The sequence below is a fragment of the Marmota flaviventris genome, chromosome 5, assembly GCF_047511675.1.
Source record: "Marmota flaviventris isolate mMarFla1 chromosome 5, mMarFla1.hap1, whole genome shotgun sequence".
NCBI lineage: Eukaryota > Metazoa > Chordata > Mammalia > Rodentia > Sciuridae > Marmota > Marmota flaviventris.
The window spans coordinates 28,640,727-28,658,595 of NC_092502.1; the positions used below are offsets into that span (position 1 = coordinate 28,640,727).

General features: G+C 41.9%; 2 protein-coding genes across 3 annotated transcripts in view; one reads left to right on the forward strand and one right to left on the reverse strand.

Moving 5' to 3' along the window:
* Positions 1-8,302, forward strand: part of Fat2 (FAT atypical cadherin 2) — a 74,406-nt gene extending 66,104 nt beyond the window's left edge. Inside the window, exons 22-23 of the mRNA XM_027938564.2 lie at positions 6,291-6,748; positions 7,773-8,302. Of these exons, the coding sequence (XP_027794365.2) occupies positions 6,291-6,748; positions 7,773-8,302 (988 nt within the window). The remainder of the gene's footprint in view (positions 1-6,290; positions 6,749-7,772) is intronic.
* The window catches only part of Slc36a1 (solute carrier family 36 member 1), a 66,657-nt gene that overhangs the window by 4,326 nt on the left and 44,462 nt on the right, over positions 1-17,869 (reverse strand). Inside the window, exon 11 of one of the 2 annotated variants that reach the window (XM_071612038.1) lies at positions 16,199-17,175. The exons of the other annotated variant lie outside the window; for it this stretch is intronic. Within the exon in view, the coding sequence (XP_071468139.1) occupies positions 17,021-17,175 (155 nt within the window). The 3' untranslated portion in view covers positions 16,199-17,020. Of the gene's footprint in view, positions 1-16,198; positions 17,176-17,869 lie in introns of those variants that run through there. 2 annotated transcript variants of the gene reach the window in all.

The following is a 17,869-nucleotide window of genomic DNA, read 5'->3' on the forward strand; positions in this document are numbered from 1 at the left end:
GTTGAGAGGAATCTTTTGTGGCTCCAGCCACAATCCACTCCTATTCAACTAATGGCAGGAAACGCAACTAAAACAATTGTGGGGGAAAAGAGCCCTCACCCTGTCACTGGGAATGCATAGCTGCAGGGACAGTCTGAGGTCCTGCTCTTGGGTGGGCACGACCACAGTAACAGCAAAGATGAATCACATAACTTTTGTTGCCCCCACACTCATGTGGGTTCTCTGCATCGATCACCCCTGTACCTTGATCACACACTGTGGCCTTGTAGATTGGGTGTGACTGCTACAGAAGGATTGCTATGATTCTCACCCCAGCAACACCAGGACCCACACCAGTGTCTAATCAGAAGACAAATACTCAGGACTCTCATCACTGTCATTCCCAGAGATTCCTTTAATGGTCAGAACCAATATCAACAGTGCCTGAGAACTGCCCTCCACATCACCTGATAGGGGCCACCACTTCCATAGTAGGAGTAACCACATAGGTTGCACCCAGCCCCCCACGTTACTATCTACGCCACACCTGTCTGAACTACTAGAGTTTTCCTACTCTTGAATGACCTGCAGAGACAGTAGGTCTCTCTAACTCCAATAAGGTACATAGGGTGCTCCAACTCCCTAATCACAACCAAGGAAGCTGTAGGGGAATCACTTTCTAGCATAGTTGGAAACAAACTCAACATTGCATAACAAACTGATACCCAAGACACATTTTCAGAAGGTAGCCGCTCACAAGAAAGCCATCTCATAAAAGTGGTAGAGATGACCATTTCAGCATATATGCAAATCTCAACAAAAGAACACAAGAATATGGAAGAACAAGGTCATATGACAGCTCCTAGTGTTCGTCATTCTCTAGCAACATCTTCCAAATGTATCAGAGTGGATGAGATCCTGGATAAAGAAGCCAAAAGAATGATTTTTTGAAAAGTTTAATAGAGATTCAGACAGATGAAATGAGGAAGTTGTGGCAGGATATAGATGAGAAACTTAGCAAAGAAATTTTGAAAAAGAACCAGTCAGAAATATTTGAAATAAAGAACTCTATATAAGTCAGATTTTAAAAATAGTTGAAAGCCTCAACAGCCAGACTAGATCAAGTGGAGGAAAGAACACTGAGCTGGAAGATAGGTATTTTGAAATATCACATTCAGCAGAAATAAAGGTAAAGAGAGTATATAAGATCAAATTTCCACATATCAGCATACCCAAAGGAGAAGAAATAAGGGTAAGAACCTAGAAAAATCTACTCAGTAATAGTGGAAAATTTCCCTAATATTGATAAAAACATGGACATTCAGAAACAATGGCCCAAACAGACATGATCAGAAAAGATCTTCAGCATGGCATATTACAGTACAACTGTCAAAAGAACAAAACAAAACAAAAAAAGAATTTTAAGATCTTCCAGAGAAGCTGGGTGTGGTAGCACATGCCTGTAATCCCATCGGCTAGGGAGGCTGAGACAGGAGGATCGTGAGTTCAAAGCCAGCCTCTGCAAAAGCAAGGTGTTAAGCAACTCAGTGAGACCCTGTCTCTAAATAAAACACAAAATAGGGCTGGGGATGTGGCTCAGTGGTTGAATGCCCCTGAGTTCAATCCCTAGTATCCCCTCCCCCACCAAATAAAAAGATCTACAAGAGAAAAGTGCCAATTCATTATTTGAGGTCAATCCTGTTGAACTAACAGTGGCTTTCTTAGCAGAACCCTATAGGCCAGGAGACCATGGAATAATATAGTTCAAGTTCTGAAAGAAAATAATTGCCAACCAATATTACTATACCCCGCAAGACTATCCTTCAGAATCAAAGAATAAATAAAGACCTTCCAAGATAAACAAAAACCAAGAGAATTTATGACCAACAGGCCGGCCTTTAGGAAAGATTTTAAGGGAGTTCTATGCCCAAAGTGGAAAAAGATAACCACCATTATAACAGCTCATGAAAGTATAAATCCCCTAGAAGAGTAGATACAAAAAATGAAAAATAGAATGAAGTATTATCAATATAGTAAGCAAGTATTATCAATATAGTAAGCAATCAAACCAAAAAAGATGAACGAGAGAGGAAGAAAGAAAGAATATTCAAAACAAGCAGAAAAAAATATCTACACACTAACAGGCACAGGATTGTACCTTTTTTTTTTTTTTTAATTGAAGTGTCCTCATTTCACCTTCACTTTTCTTATTTATTTATTTATTTTTATGTGGTGCTGGGGTTGAACCCAACGCTTCACAATCGTGAGGCAAGTGCTCTACCACTGAGCTACAGCCCCAATCAAGACTGTAACTTTCATTATTAAATCAGAGTGTAAATGCTCTTAATATTACAGTTAAAAGATAGAGACTGGATGACTGGATAAAAAGACACCAAAATATACTGCCAACAAGAAACTCACCTCACCAGTAAGGGCATAAATAGACTGAAAGCGTGAGAAAAGCATGAAAAATGATATTCTAAGCAAATGGAATCTGAAAACCACCAGGAGTAGCTCCACTTATATCTAACAAAATAGACTTTAAGACAAAAGCAGTAAGAAGAGACAAGAAAGTCACCGTATAATGATGAAGGAATCAATTCATCAAGAAGATAAAACAATTATAAATCTATATGAACCCTATAATGGAGCACCCACTTTTATAAAACAAACACAATTAGACCTAAGGAAAGAGATAAGCTTCAACAAACAAGAGTGGGGAATTTCAATACCTCACTCTCACCAATAAATAGATCATCCAGAAAAAAAATAAATAAAAAGAAACAACTGAGTTAAATCTAGATCGCCTGGACTTAACAGACACTTAGAGAATATTTCTAATAGCTGCAAAGAACATTCTTTTCATCAGCATATGGAACTTTCTCTTGACTAAACCATATATTAGGCCATAAAACAAGTCTTAATAAACTAAAAAGAAAATTGAAGTCATATCCTATATCTTTCCTGATCACAATGAAACGAAACTGTAAATCAATGAGAAAAACTTTAGAAATTATACTTGGAGACTGAACAATAACAAACAATGTGTCATAGAGAAAGTCACAAGGAAAATTGAAAAATTCCTTGAAACAGATGAAAATGCACAATATACCCAAATCTGTGGGATACAGCAAAGCAGTACTAAGGGGCAAGTTCATAGCAATGAATGCTTACATTAAAATAAAGCATATGATGATGTTTTAGAAGGTCTTAGAAAAGCAAGAATGAACTATACCCCAAATTAGAAAGAAAAATAATAAAGATCAAAACATAAATAAATAAAGTAGTCTAAAACAATAGTACAAAGGACCAGTGAAATAAAGAATTGGTTCTTTAAAAAGACAAATGAAATTGGCAAATCTTTAGACCAAAAAGAGAGAGAAAAGAACCATATAGAGATTCCTCAAGAAACTAGAAATGGAACCACCATTTGACCCAGCTATCCTACTCCTCAGTATATACCCAAAGGATGTGAGATCAGCATGCTACAGTGACACAGCCACATTAATGTTTATGGCACCACAATTCACAATAGCTAAGCTGTGGAGCTAACCTAGGTGCCCTTCAACAGATGAATGGATAAAGAAATAATGGTATATATACACAATGGAGTATTACTCAGTCATTAAGAAGAATAACTTTATGCCATTTGCCAGTAAATGGATGGACCTGGATACTATCATGCTAAGTGAAATAAGCCAATCCCCCAAAACCAAAGGTCAAATGTTTTCACTGGTATGTGGAAACAATAAGGAGGGAGGAGGAGAACAGAAGTTCAGTAGATTAGACAAAAGGGCATAAAGGTGGATAGGAAAAGGAAAGACAGTGGAATTAATCTGATATAATTTTCCTATGTACATAGGTGAATCGACCCAGTGAATCCACCATTATGTACATCTGCAAGAATAGGGTCCCCCAAATCAGAATAAGATATATTCATACTTGTATAATTACATCAAAATGGATTCTATGGTTACGTATAACTAAAAAGAATCAATAAAAATTTCTAAAAATACTATATAAATAAAATTAAAGATGACAAAGTAGACATTATAACTTACACTAAAAATTCAAAGAATCACTAGGGATTATTTTGAAAAACTACAAGCTAATAAATTTTAAAATGTAGAATAAATGGAGATATTTTTGGACTCATATGATTTACTTAGATTGAACCAAGAGAGTATAAAAAATAAGAATCGACCATTAACTAGTAATGAGATTGAATCAGGAATAAATTATCTCCAGTGAAGAAAAGCCTGGAATTGATGGCTTCCCTGCTGAGATTACCAAACTTCTAAAGAAGAACCAACATGATTGCTTCTCAGACTGTTTTATAGAATTGAAAGGGAAGGAACCTTTCCAAACTCATTCCATTTGGCCAGTTTTACCCTATCTAAATATGACAAGGACATAACAACAACAAAACAAAGAAAACTATAGGCCAATATCTGTGATGAATACAGGTGCAAAAATTCTCAACAAAATACTAGCAAACTGAATCCAACAGTACATCAAAATGATAATTCATGATGACCAAGTTGGTTTTATTCCAGGAAGGCAAGGATAGTTCAACATACACAAATCAATAATTACGTAAATTACAGCAAAATGTAAAACACAATGAAGGCAAAAAAAAAATCACACAATCATTTCAATAGATGCAGAAAAAGCATTTGATGAAATTTAACATCCTTTCATGATACAATCCCTGAACAACTTAGGTATAGAAGGATCGTACCTCAACATAATGAAGCTATATATGACCACCCATAACCAAAATCAAATGGAATGGGAAAAAACTGAAAGCATTTCCTCTAAAATAAGGAAGAAGATAAGGATGTTCACTCTCACCTCTCTTATACAACGCAGTACTAGAAATTTTAGCTCAAGCAATCAGGCAAGAGAAAAATCGAGAGGCATACAGATAGAAAAGGAGGAAGTTGAACTATCCTTGTTTGCAGAGGATATGATTCTATCCATAGAAAAACCTAAAGATTCATCAGAAAATATTAAAACTGATCAACAAGTTCAGTAAAATAACAGGATAAAAAAATTATCATACAAAATTAATAGCTTTTCCATACATCAGCAATGAATTTGCTGACAGAGAAATCATGAAAGTTATCTCATTGACGGTAGCCACAAAGAATAACTTAAAAATACATTTAAGGAAATTAAAGAGCTCTACAATGAAAATTACAAAACAGTGAAGGAATAAATTGAAGAAAACATTAAAAGGTGGAAAAAATCTCCCGTGTTCATAGATTAGAGGTACTGGCATTCTTAAAATTTTCATACTGCCCAAAGCAACCTACAGAGCCAATGCAATCCCCATTATAATCCTAATGACATTGTTCACAGAATCAGAAAAAATAATCCTAAAATTCATATGGAAGCACAAAAGACCCCAAATAGCCAAACTACCTCAAGCAAAAGGAACACAGAGGCAGCCCCATATATCTAATTTCAAGACATACTACAGTGTCATAATAATAAACAGCATGATATTAGCATAAAATCAGGCACATAGACCAATGAAACAGAATAGAGAGCCCAGAAATAAATCCATACCATCTGAAGCCAACTGGTTCTCAACAAATATGCCCCAAAGAACAAAATGTGGGTGGTGAAATTTCAGCTACTGGCTGATGTTTTGAACTCAAGTCGGATGGGGTAACCTTTCCTAGTATCCCTCAAAAATGGACAAGGCTGGAAATAAAGTTCCCTAGGAGCCTTTCACCATGGAATGCCAAGCTGAAGATGACCTAAGAGGTCACAGGGTGTCAAGTGCTTTGTCTGAGCAAGTTGCCCTATGTAATGTGGCTGATCTGTGTAGGACCCTGTTGTGTTCCTGTGATTTCCTGATGAAGAATAGCAGGTAGCCTTGATGCCTGGTCACCATTATTGGGCAGCTGCTGATTTGTATCTGAGATCCTGACATCCTAGATAGAGGACAGCCTGGTGTGCTGTACACCTCCACTGTAGTAGTATGGTTGCTTGGAAATCTGATCTCATTGGTGGAGAGAAGGTTCAATCCCTAGTTTTCACTGGTGGGAAATAATGGACATGCCCAGAGCCCAGGTCCAAAGGGTCACAAATAAGGATGTAGCTGAGGCCCTTTTTTTACTGGGGAAGGATGGAAAATTCTGACGTTTGTGTGTTTGATAATTACGTGGGTGTGCACCTGCAAGTGGTTGAACCTGATGCTCTTGAGAGTCAAGGTTTCCACCCCATTGACCTTGGTAAGAGGAGACATGGAAAGGACTCTAGAATGACTCAGCTCCCTGACTCCTTCTCTGTCTCTGCAGGTGTGAAATGGAGGCGAGGGGTTGCTCAGAAGGACACTGCCTAGTGACCCCTGAGATCAAAAGAGGGGACTGGGGACAGCAGGAGTTACTGATCATCATGGTGGCCATATTGTTCATCATCACAATCACCGTTGGGCTTCTCCTCTACTGCCGCCGTTGCAAGTCCCACAAGCCTGTGGCCATGGAGGACCCAGACCTTCTGGCCAGGAGTATTGGTGTTGACACCCAAGCCATGCCTTCCATTGAGCTTGATCCGCTGAGCACTAGCTCCTGCAACAACCTGAACCAATCAGAGCCCAGCAAGACCTCGGTTCCTAATGAACTTGTCACTTTTGGACCCAGCTCCAAGCAACGGCCAGTGGTCTGCAGTGTGCCTCCCAGGCTCCCACCAACTGTGGCCCCTTCCCACGCTGACCATGAGTCCATCATTAAGAGAACCTGGTCGGGCGAGGAGATGGGTTAGTATAGCTAGAGACCCTTAACCTCTGGGATTGATGGAATGGGGTGGTAGACCTAAATAGTCCATTGAGGCATAAGCACTTTTAGCCACCATTCAATCCAGTCCCTTGGGATGGGACATGAAGGAACATATGCAGAATCACTGATGACTGGATAAGATTCTGGGACTCTTGGCTCAGAGTGCCGCACCATGATCCAGCCCTCTAAATTCCAAGTGACTCCATACAATTGATGTTCATGCCAGAAACACATAGGCCATGGATAAGGTTGTGTAGAATCCCTGGAGAGAATAGGGGATGTCTGCACATTTTTACTTTTCTAAGAGAAAGAGAAGCAGTGGTCCACGTTTCTGAGTGTTCCATCTGGAGGTATAGCAGCCGAGTCAGAGTTGGCTGGCTCCGAGGAGGAACTTGTTTGGCTCAAAAGGAGATGCATTTGTAAAGCACCTTATATTTTTTTTTTCTGGTATATTTGCCAGTAATACCAAAAGCAAATATTTCACTGTTTGTCCCAATACCATAAAGATGAAGTGACTTGTTCTAACCCATCCAACTTTTCAGAAACAGAGACGGGTCTAGAACCAAGAACTCTTGGTCTTTTCTTCTGGCTCATTTCATCATACTCTGTGATAGAAGCCATCACACTTTCAAATCCAAACTGTGTATCTCTTTCCTTCAGTTAGGAGAATAAATTCTCCTGTGGGTCTTGGGAATAGTTGCCAAGTCCAGCCGTAGGGATGGGACACATGGGACCATCCATATTCCTTCCTTGTCCCCTGACTCTCAGATTAGTGATGAGGTTTGCAAGGTGGGCTGGCTTTGGGTCAAACCTTTGGCCTTGAACATGCCCTCTTTGGAGTCCACATGTCAACCTAAGCTGTCAGGGACAACATGGGTAGGTGGACCACACACCCACCTGCTCCTGGGGCCATTTCTACCTAGTGCTAAGCTAATTTTAGTAGCTCAAGGGCCTGCTGGAAATCACCAGAGAAGGAACTCACTTCATGACTCTGTTCTCTTTCAGTGTACCCCGGAGGAGCCACCGTCTGGCCCCCTACCTACTCCAGGAAGGAACACTGGGAATACCCCCGATCTGAAGTGACCCAGGGCCCTCTGCCGCCCTCGCCTCACCACCACACAACCCCAGCTGTGTTGCCGGAGCCTACTGCCCTCTATGGGGGCTTCCCCTTCCCTCTGGAGCTGGAAAACAAGCGGGCACCCCTCCCGCCTCGCTACAGCAACCAGAACCTGGAAGATCTGATGCCCCCGCGGCCCCCCAGCCCCCGAGAGTGCCTGCTTGCCCCCTGTCTCAATGAGTACACAGCCATCAGCTACTACCACTCGCAGTTCCGGCAGGGAGGGGGAGGGCCTTGCCTGGCAGAGGAGGGGTACAAGGGGGTGAGCATGCGCCTCAGCAGGGCAGGACCCTCCTATGCTGACTGCGAGGTGGAGGCTGCGCCTCCCACCAGCCGCCATCCCCGGGCGCCCCCCAACTATGAGGGCTCTGACATGGTGGAGAGTGACTATGGGAGCTGTGAGGAGGTCATGTTCTAGCTCCCTGTTCTCAGGGGGAGGCAGGTGGAGGCCACGGCCTTGGCACCGTCTTCCTGTCTCACAGGGAGGGAGGGAGTGTGGCTGGGAGAGGGAGGGTAGCCCCCACACCCAGTCCAGACTTCCGTCCCTTGAAATGTGCTCTTCCGGTCCCCCAGCTGGTCCCTGAGGGTGGAGGGAAGCTGAGGCCAGAGCTTCAGAAACAGCACTAGGGCCCCAGGAGAGGGGATGACCGAGCAGTTACCCTGGAAAACTAGGAATGACTGACTCCAGGGATGGCCAAGAAGTAGGCTGTCCCATGGATTTTGTCGTCTTTCAGTCCGGGAAGAAAGGCCTGAACTATGGGGTTGGCACTGCCAGGATGCATCCTGTGGCTGCCCAGAGCTCCATTTTGGAGCTGGGCAGGTTGGTGGCCAACAGGCCACTACTATACCAGCGACAGAGGTGAGCCCCAGGGGCACCTGACCCCAGAGGGCCATGTGGTATCTTCCTAGGGGCTGAGAGGTGAGCAGGTACAAGAGCCCGCTGGGAATCTGCCCCATGCAGACATTCATTTCATATTCGTCAAGGGTCTGCCCTGCTGGGTGGCGTGCTACGCACCGGGGATGAAGAGGTTTCCCCAGGAACATCATGTGGGCCTCAAGTCCCCCAGCGGTTGCTGGGCCTCAATTCCTGCTGTGGTTGCTCAGATGCAGAGGAACTTGCTCCACCTCAAAAAACCACAAGAATCTTGGGCCTGCCAGGATTCTCTGCAGCCCTGAACCTTTTTCTGTTGAAGAATTCACACCTCCTGGAACTCTAGGTTCTTCACCCCAAGATTCCCAGGTACTTCTGGTCAAAGGCAGGAAAGACATCATTCTTCATTTTAAAGAATTCTTTGGCACTTTTCAACCTTGCTGTCGGCATGAGTTTTCCCAAAGGGATGAATGTGTCTTCCTCTAGACAACAAGGAACTTAGAACTCACAGGCAGGGCAGGATGGAAGCAGGAAACTGACCAGCAGAATGTCCAGGCTGGACCTCTGCCCTTTCTTGTCCCTCCATCTCAAATGCCTGCCAATCAAGTGTTACCTGCACTGACTCGACTCTATGCACTGAGGGTCAATGTGGGCACGCCTCTACACGTGTGGGCACCCATGTCGGTCCATGTGTACACATGTGTAGAGTGTCTGTAGCCAGGAGTGGCCAGGACCAGAAGCCAAGGAGGCCTCTGGTGGCCTCACTACTCCCTTCCCTGCCAGTTCCTCCCTGGTCCACTGCCTTTTCATGTGTGTTGTTTCTGGAGACAGAAGTCAAAAGGAAGAGCAATGAAAACTCTCACCCAGGATTGCTGCTCACAGCGAGGGAGTTGTGTGGGTGAGAGCACGCTGTGTGAGTGGTTCGTGGCTGTGCGTGTGACTGAGCGTGAGCCCTGTGTTTCTGTGCGTCGTTTGATTTTTTTTTTTTTTAACAATAAAGTATCTTTTTTACTGTTATTTTCTGTGTCACTTAGCCTGTTTCAGGTTGAGTCAGGAGAATGACAGGAGAGTCGACGGGCCCTCCTGAGCCCAGATGCATGGAATCTGGGAGCTGGAAGGTGGTCCCCAAACCTGGCACAACTGCTCCTGAGCTCTACCAAGACACACACAATCAGAGCCCAGGGCTGGGGTCCAGGAAATGCTCTGGGAAAAAAATTTGAGTGCCTCGGTTAAAAGGTGGGAAAACTAAGGTTCTGAGTGACAGGCCACTAACTGGCAGGTTAAACAAAGGTCCAAGACAAGACCTGGGACTCTGGCCCCTGCCACCACTCAGCAACTCTTCACACTGATTGGGGAGGGGGACTTAGCATCATAAGCCAGCTCTCCTGACACCCCAAGCAGCCAGCGGCTGCAACTCTACAACTCTGAGTAAGACTTCACTGAGCAAGCTCAGTAAGCCCAGTTGGGAACCCCATCCCTGCTGTGAACTGTTGGGCAGAGAGGGTGTATCTGGGGGAGACTCTGGGGTCAGACAGGTTTGGTTCCAAGCCTGATTCTGTCACACACTCATTATGTGGCCCTGATTAGCTATGTCTTGGCCAAGGAGACACCACTTTTTTAAAGACTATTTTTAAAGAGCAGTTTTAGGTTCATAGCAAAATTGAGCTGAAGACAGAAATTTCCAACCCCCCCCCCCAAAGTCCCTACACATGTATCAACAACCCTCACTAGGGTGTCAGTGAGCCTACGCTGACACTCCATCCCACAAAGCCCGTAGTTGACAGGGTTCGTTCTCGGTGTTTCACAGTCTATGGGTTTGGATAAATGTATACTGATGCATCCACCATCACAGCTTCATACAGAGTCATTTCACTGCCATGAAAATCCTGTGCACTCTTGGCCTATTTATTCCTAACCTCTGGCAACCACTGGTCTGTTCATAGTTTTGCCTTTTCCAGAAAGTCATACAGGCAGAACAACACAGAATTTATGTAGTCTTTTCAGGTTGGTTTCAGACAGACTTCTTTCACTCAGTGAAATTTATTTAAGTCTCCTCCTTGTTTTTGAATGGCTTAATAGCTCATTTCTTTTTAGCCTTGAATAGTCTGCTGTTTGGGTGTATCACAATTTATTTATCCATTCACCTACTGAAGGACATCTTGGTTGCTTCTAAGTTTCAGCAGTTGTGAGTAAAGCTACTCTAAACATCCACTTGCAGGTTCTTGTGTGGCAGCAGTCTTCCAGTCCTTTGGGTAAATACTAGGTAGTGCAATTGTGGGATGGGATGCTAAGGGTATGTTTAGGTTTATAAGAAACTGCCAAAGTATCTGTACCATGCTGCCTTTCTACCAACACCAGATTAGAGTTCCCATTGCCCCACATCCTCAACAGCATTTGTTATTGTCAGTGTTCTGGATTTGGGCCAAGAATTGGGCATATAAGTAGTGGCATCTCATTATTGTATCAATTCATATGTACCTGATAATATGATATGGGGACATCTTTTTTTCTTTCTTTTTTGCCACCTATACATCTTCTTTGGTGAGGTGGTGGTTAAGTCAGGTTTTTTTGTTTTTCTTATTATTGTGTCTTAATAGTTCTTTGTATATTTTGGTTAATAATCTTTTATCCAATAGATCTTCTATAGATATCTTTTCCCCAGCTTTTCTTCATTCATTTGACAGAAACTTTTCCAGAATAGAAAGTTTTAATCTTATGAAGTCCAGCTCATCAATTCTTTCTTTCATGAATGGTCCTTTGATGTTGATTCTAAAAGGTCATCACCAAACCCAAAATCCAGGTCATCTGGATTTTCTCCTGTTATTTTCTTTGCATTTTACATTTAGGATTGAGATTCATTTTGAGTTGACTTTTGTGAAGTATGGAAGGTCTGTGTCTAGATTCACCTTTTTACCTATGGATGCCCAGTTGTCTCAGTACCACTGGTAAAAAGACTTTCTCCACGCCGTTGTGTTGCATTTGTTTATTTGTCTAAGTTCAGTTGGGCCGCTTATTTTTTTTCAGTAAAACAATAAAATAATAGTAATAAGAATTACTTTATAATATTACTGTGAGGAATAACTGTAAATGATAAACTTACCCTATGCAGAAAATCACAAATAATCTAGTCCACCAAATTTGCCCAAATTTCTATTGTCTTAATTACGAGTTTTGCCCCGATAGAATACCATTTCTACTGTTATTTACTTTTTTCCTTAAATGGGTTTAGATTCATAAAAATATTTTCATTTATCTTAGAATGCTAATATCCATAAACGAGAGGATTTGAGTTACTCTTTTTTCTAACACATGATAATACATAACTATTCAGGTAAAAAATGACTGTCGGATGCCCTGAATCATCTTTGGGAAACAAGTCACCTCGCCTCTCCTCACTGCAAGGCCCATAGAGAGGACATGCTCACCCTGAACAGCGGTGAGGTACAAATGCAGGGTGAAGCGGTCTGCACAGCACTGCAGGCCTCTCACTCTCCTGGATCCAATGCTCCACCCAGCCAGCCTCTCCTGCCTTTGTCCTCCTGCACCTGCACTTTCTCAATTGGCCACCAGAGGGCGCTTTGAGACTAAGATCTGGCTTACTAAACCCGGGCGGCCCCAACATTTTCAGGGAAATCCTCTCCTCTCTAGTAACTGGTGCACTGTTCCAAGCATCCTGAGCCTGACAGCAGATAGGAGATTTTACAGTTCACCATAAAATCCCTCACTACCATCAGGCACCACCTCTACAGCCACCAGTTACTGCTGTAGGCCAGGAGCTATGCAAGCACTTGCTATGCCTTATCTCATTTAATTCTCACAAAACCCTCATGAGGAAGGTATTGTCAACTCCACTTACAGACCAGGGAACATAGGCCTGTGAAATTACATAGCTTGCATGATATTGGTAACTTAAATAAATGAGATTACTGAGTTCATGAGTGACAGGGCTGGGATCCCAATCCAGGTGTGCCTGACCACATTTATGCCTTACATGTGGGTTCACGAAGCAGATTACAAACACAGGACACCAGAGGATTGACACAAAACAGCAAGCAAGGCTCAGAGGGCTGAGTTTAAGACAAGTTAACAGCCCCATTCTAATTCTAGGTGTATTAATAGAGCCAGGCTGTCCAGATTTGGGGAGGTGGGATCTGCTCAGGCTTGGGCTCCACTCCAGGCCTCTCTTCAACCTTACATCCAGTTTGGGGGCCAGACACTAAGAGCAACCCAGCAGCCTCAGGCACTGCTAGAGGAGAGGATCTGGAAGGGAGGTGGCAGGGGCCAGGACTTGGAGCATGTCCCATGAAGAACCACTCCAGGGTGCAGGCAGCGGGCAGTGTCACCAGGACAAGCAGCACAAGCACTGATGGATATATGTGAACTGACTCGCTCAGGGGTCAGAGCAGCTCGGGTTGGCTTGTGCAGTGACTGTTTTCCAAGCCTTTCTAGAAAAGGCAAGTGTGTGGTCCAGAAATGGGAGGGAGATCCATGGGGTCTTGGAGGGAGGTCTGATGTCACAACTAGAACCCTTAAGGAATGATTCTCTTTTGAGTTAGAGATAACTTTACAAACTGAACCTTCTTTCCCCCAGCTCTTTTAGAATCTCTGTAAAGTTTTAGGTGTGCAGCGACTTGCCCGGGGCCTGCAGCCAGCTGGGTGCAACTCCTTACTGGTCCAGGACAACAGTCACCACCAGAGGAGACCACACTGATGTTAGTAACAAATGAATTCCAAGTACAAGATTAGTGCCCACAGGCAGCCACCGGAAAAGTCCAATCTAACTCAACCAGTGACAGGATCCTGGGAGCAGCTCAGGATCTAGGGAATTGGCCAAATGGTGTCCCTTAGTATCTGCCAGAGATTGGTTCCAGGACCTCCCAAGGATGTCAAAATCTGTGGGTGCACAAGTCTCTATGGGAAAATGCTATGGTGTTTGGATATAATCTATGCACATCTTCCCTTGTGCTTGAAATAATTTCTATCCTACTTATAATACTGAAGATAACAGGACCTTGAGGAAGTCATTTCTTATTCCTTAGTTTGCAAAATGGGGATGTGGCCAGCACTTTTCCTTGATGGATTTGAGTATTAAATGAGATACTATAGATAAAGTGCTTAGCAGAGGTAGCATAGCAAAGGCTTAACAGATATTAGATATTTTCCAATTATTACTGAAAAGGCAAATATTTGTGTAATATCCACATTTATATACCTACCTTTGCTCCACAGTCAGGGGGAAAAAGAACATCCCTGCAGGCTTAAGGTAGGTAGAGGCTAAATGGACTAAGGACATTAGTTCTCAGCATGGGAGGGGGGTGATATTTGGCAAGATCCGAAGACATTTTTGGCTGCCACAACTTGCAAGATGCAATTGGCATTTAGTGGGTAGAGGCCAAAGATGCCACTAAAAAAAAATGTCCACAGGAAAGCCACACAACTAAGAATTATCCAGCCCAGAACACAGTAATAGTGCAGCAAGAAATCCTGCCCTGAGGAAAACATGGTCTTTATGTAGCTGCTCAAGAGCTGGGAATCTGGCCGGGGGCAAAAGTACATTTAGGCCCCAAGTAGTAACTGTGGCACATGGTTTTGTTCACTTATATAAAGGCACCATTCTTGCCAGGCACGGTGGTGCACACCTATAACTCCAGGGGCTCGGAAAGCTGAGACAGGAGGATCACGAGTTCAAAGCCAGCCTCAGCAACAGCGAGGCATTAAGCAACTCAGTGAGACCCTGTCTCTAAATAAATACAAAAGAGGGATGGGGATGGGGCTCAGTGGGTGAGAGCCCCTGAGTTCAATCCCCAGTATCCCCTCCCTCCCCAAAAAAGCATCATTCTCGATTCTACATCTGTTGAGTAAATATCAGGGTGAGTTAAAAAAAAAAGTTAATCTAGCCAGGTATTTAATATAACATGACTATATAATATAACATGAATAAGTAGGATTTATTTCAGGCAAGCAAGCTAGTTCAATATTTGAAAACCAATCATTGTAATCCACCATAACAACAGGTAATAAAAGAAAAAACTATATGATCACATCAACTGATGCAACAAAGAACTTGACAAAATTCAGTATTCATTTAAAATAATTTTAAAAACCTCTGTACAGGAATCGGGGGGAATGTCTGTAAAGATCTCAAGGCTTACAACACGCTTCAAGCAAAAGACTTCTTTCCCTATAAGACCAAGGATGAGACTGGGGTAATTATTCACATACTGGGAAGGAAGGGAGGGACAGACACACAGATTGGAAAAGAAATACCAGTACTTCTATTTTTTTCTTTTTTACAGTTTTTATTAGAGCATTATATTCATCCATAGTATCTGGATTCCTTTTGATTATACATGGAAGGAATTTGATTTCAACTCCCACCCACCTCCCTTTTCCTACTGATCTTCCTTTCACTCTTTTATTTATTTTTCATTGGTATTTTTACATATTCACACAGGAGATGTTCCTTTTGGTACATTTATATGTGTATGTAACATGATTCTGTTAGCTTCATTCTGTATTTTTTCCCTTTCATTTCCATCTCCTTCTATTCCACAGATCTTCCCTGTGTCTTTATGATATCCAATTTCCCTCCCCACACTGCCTTCTTTCCCTTATTTTGCTTTAGCTTTCACATATTAGATAAAACATCTGACCCTTGACTTTCAGAGTCTGGCTTATGTCACTTAGTGTGATGTTCTCCAGGTACATCCATTTACCGTCAAATGCCATCATTTCATTCTTCTTTAAGGCTGAGTAAAAACTACATTGTGTATATATACTACATTTTCTTGATCCATCCATCTATTGATGTGCATCTGATTCCATAATTTGGCCATTGTGAATTGTGCTGCTATAAGCACTGTAGTGGCTGTATCGCTTCAATATGTTAGTTCTTTTGGATAAATACCAAGAAGCGGGGCAGCTGGGGCATATGGTGGTTCCATTCCTAGTTCTCTAAGGAATCTCCTCATTGCTTTCCGAAGTGGTTGTACTAATTTGCAGTCCCACCAATAATGTATGAGTGTACCTTCCCCCCAACATCCTCACCAACATTTATTATTTGTATTCTTGATAATTACCATTCTAACTGGAGATAAAATCTTAATGTAGTTTTGATTTGCATTTCCCTGATTGCTAAAGATGTTGAACTTTTTTTCCATATATTTATTGGTTATTTGTGGTTCTTTGAGAAATTTCTGTTTAGTTCTCTTGCCCACTTATCGATTAGATTATTTGTCTTTTAGCATTGAGGGTTTTTTTTTTTTCGGTTATTTATAAATTTTGGATATTAACTCCTTGTCAGAGGAGTTGCTGAAAATTTAAAAAGCCACTATTTTTATTTGCAGACAGCATGATTGAAAAACAAACAAACCAAAAAAAAAAAAAAAAAACCCAAAAGACCTCAAAACCCTCTAGAAATCTAATAAAAAACTCAAGAGATTATTGAGTACAAAAGGTCACAATGGGATACAAGATTAACATGTAAAAGTCAACTGCATGTGTATACATTACCAATGAACACACAGAAACTGGAAAAAAAAAACACATTACCACTCACAATCACTCCAAGGAAATTAAAACCATAAATCTAACAAAACATATATAGAATCTTAGGATCTGATAAACAGCTAAATAAAAAACAGTGACAGCACCAAGGGCTGGCATGAATGCAGAGAAAATGGACTGTGGTGTAAGTGTAAGGTGGTATAGCCCCTTTAGAAAATGGTTTGGAAGTTCCTTTTAAAACTAGGCTGACCATACAACCCAGCATTACATTCTTGGGCACATATCCCAGAGCAATGAAAACTTATTTACAGGCAGAAACATTTGCACAAATATTCACAGTAGCTTTATTTATAAGAGCCAAATTTAGAAACCATGCAAATATCCTTCAATGGATGAATGGTTACAAATGAATACTATGGAATACCATTTAGCAGTAAAAAGGAACAAACTATCGATACATGTATCAACTTGGATGATTACCAAGAAAATCATACTGAATGAAGGAAACCAGTCTCAAAGGATACAAACAGAAAATCTATGTAACATAACATATTCCTAGAGATGAAGAACAGATTAGTGGCTGCCAGGGGCTAGCCATGTGGAGGAGCAAAGACATTGGAGCAACATAAAGCAGTCTTGTGGTGATAGTTAGCCACCCAGATTGTGGGGTGGAAAAGAGGAAGCCACACAGGTAGTAAAATGGCAGCGAGCTGTGTGCACAAACACAAAAACATATGCCTGCACACACAAATGTGTATTTTACTGGAGAATCTGCATGGACTTCACAGGATGTGCCAACATCATTTTCCTGGTTTGATTATGTACTATAGTTGTACAAGATGCTAACACGGGGTAAGACAGGGTGAAGGAGATGCTGGGCCTCTCTGTACACTTCTCTGCATCTTCCTGTGGATCTATAATTATTTTGAAATTGAAAGCTTAAGTTAAAAATACGAATAACTATACTTTAAAAGAAGCAAAATATTTAAATAGATATTCCATTAAAGATAGCCTAATGACCCCCAAGCCCTAGAAAAACAATGCAGAACATTGTTCATCATCTGAGAAGAGCAAACTCATACTACAATAAAATATCACTTCACACTAATTATGTGTACAAAGACCTGTTCATGAACAGTTATAGCAGCTTTATTCATAATAGCTAAAAACTGAAAGCAAGCCAAACATCTGTCAACTGGTCAACCCATAAACAAATGATGGTTCGTCTGTACAATGGAAGGTAATATGGAAGTAAAAATAAAACTCAGATACATGAAACAACACGAGTGAATGTGAAAACCATTCTTTTAAGTGAAAACTGCCAGGCAAAAAGGCCAACACTTAATGACTTGATTCATGCGGCATTCTAAAAAAGACAAAATGAGAGAGGGAAAAACTTATCAATGGTTGCCAAGGACTGGGCTGTTTGGGGGTGGGATTGACCACAAAAGGGTCTAAGGGAACTTTGGGGCTAAAGGAAATAGTCTATATTTTGATTGAAATGGTGGTCACATGACTGCATGCATTTGTCAGACCTCATCAAACTGTACACTTGGAAAAACAGATGAATGCTATTATCTGAAAACTACACCCCAATCTTTAAAACTA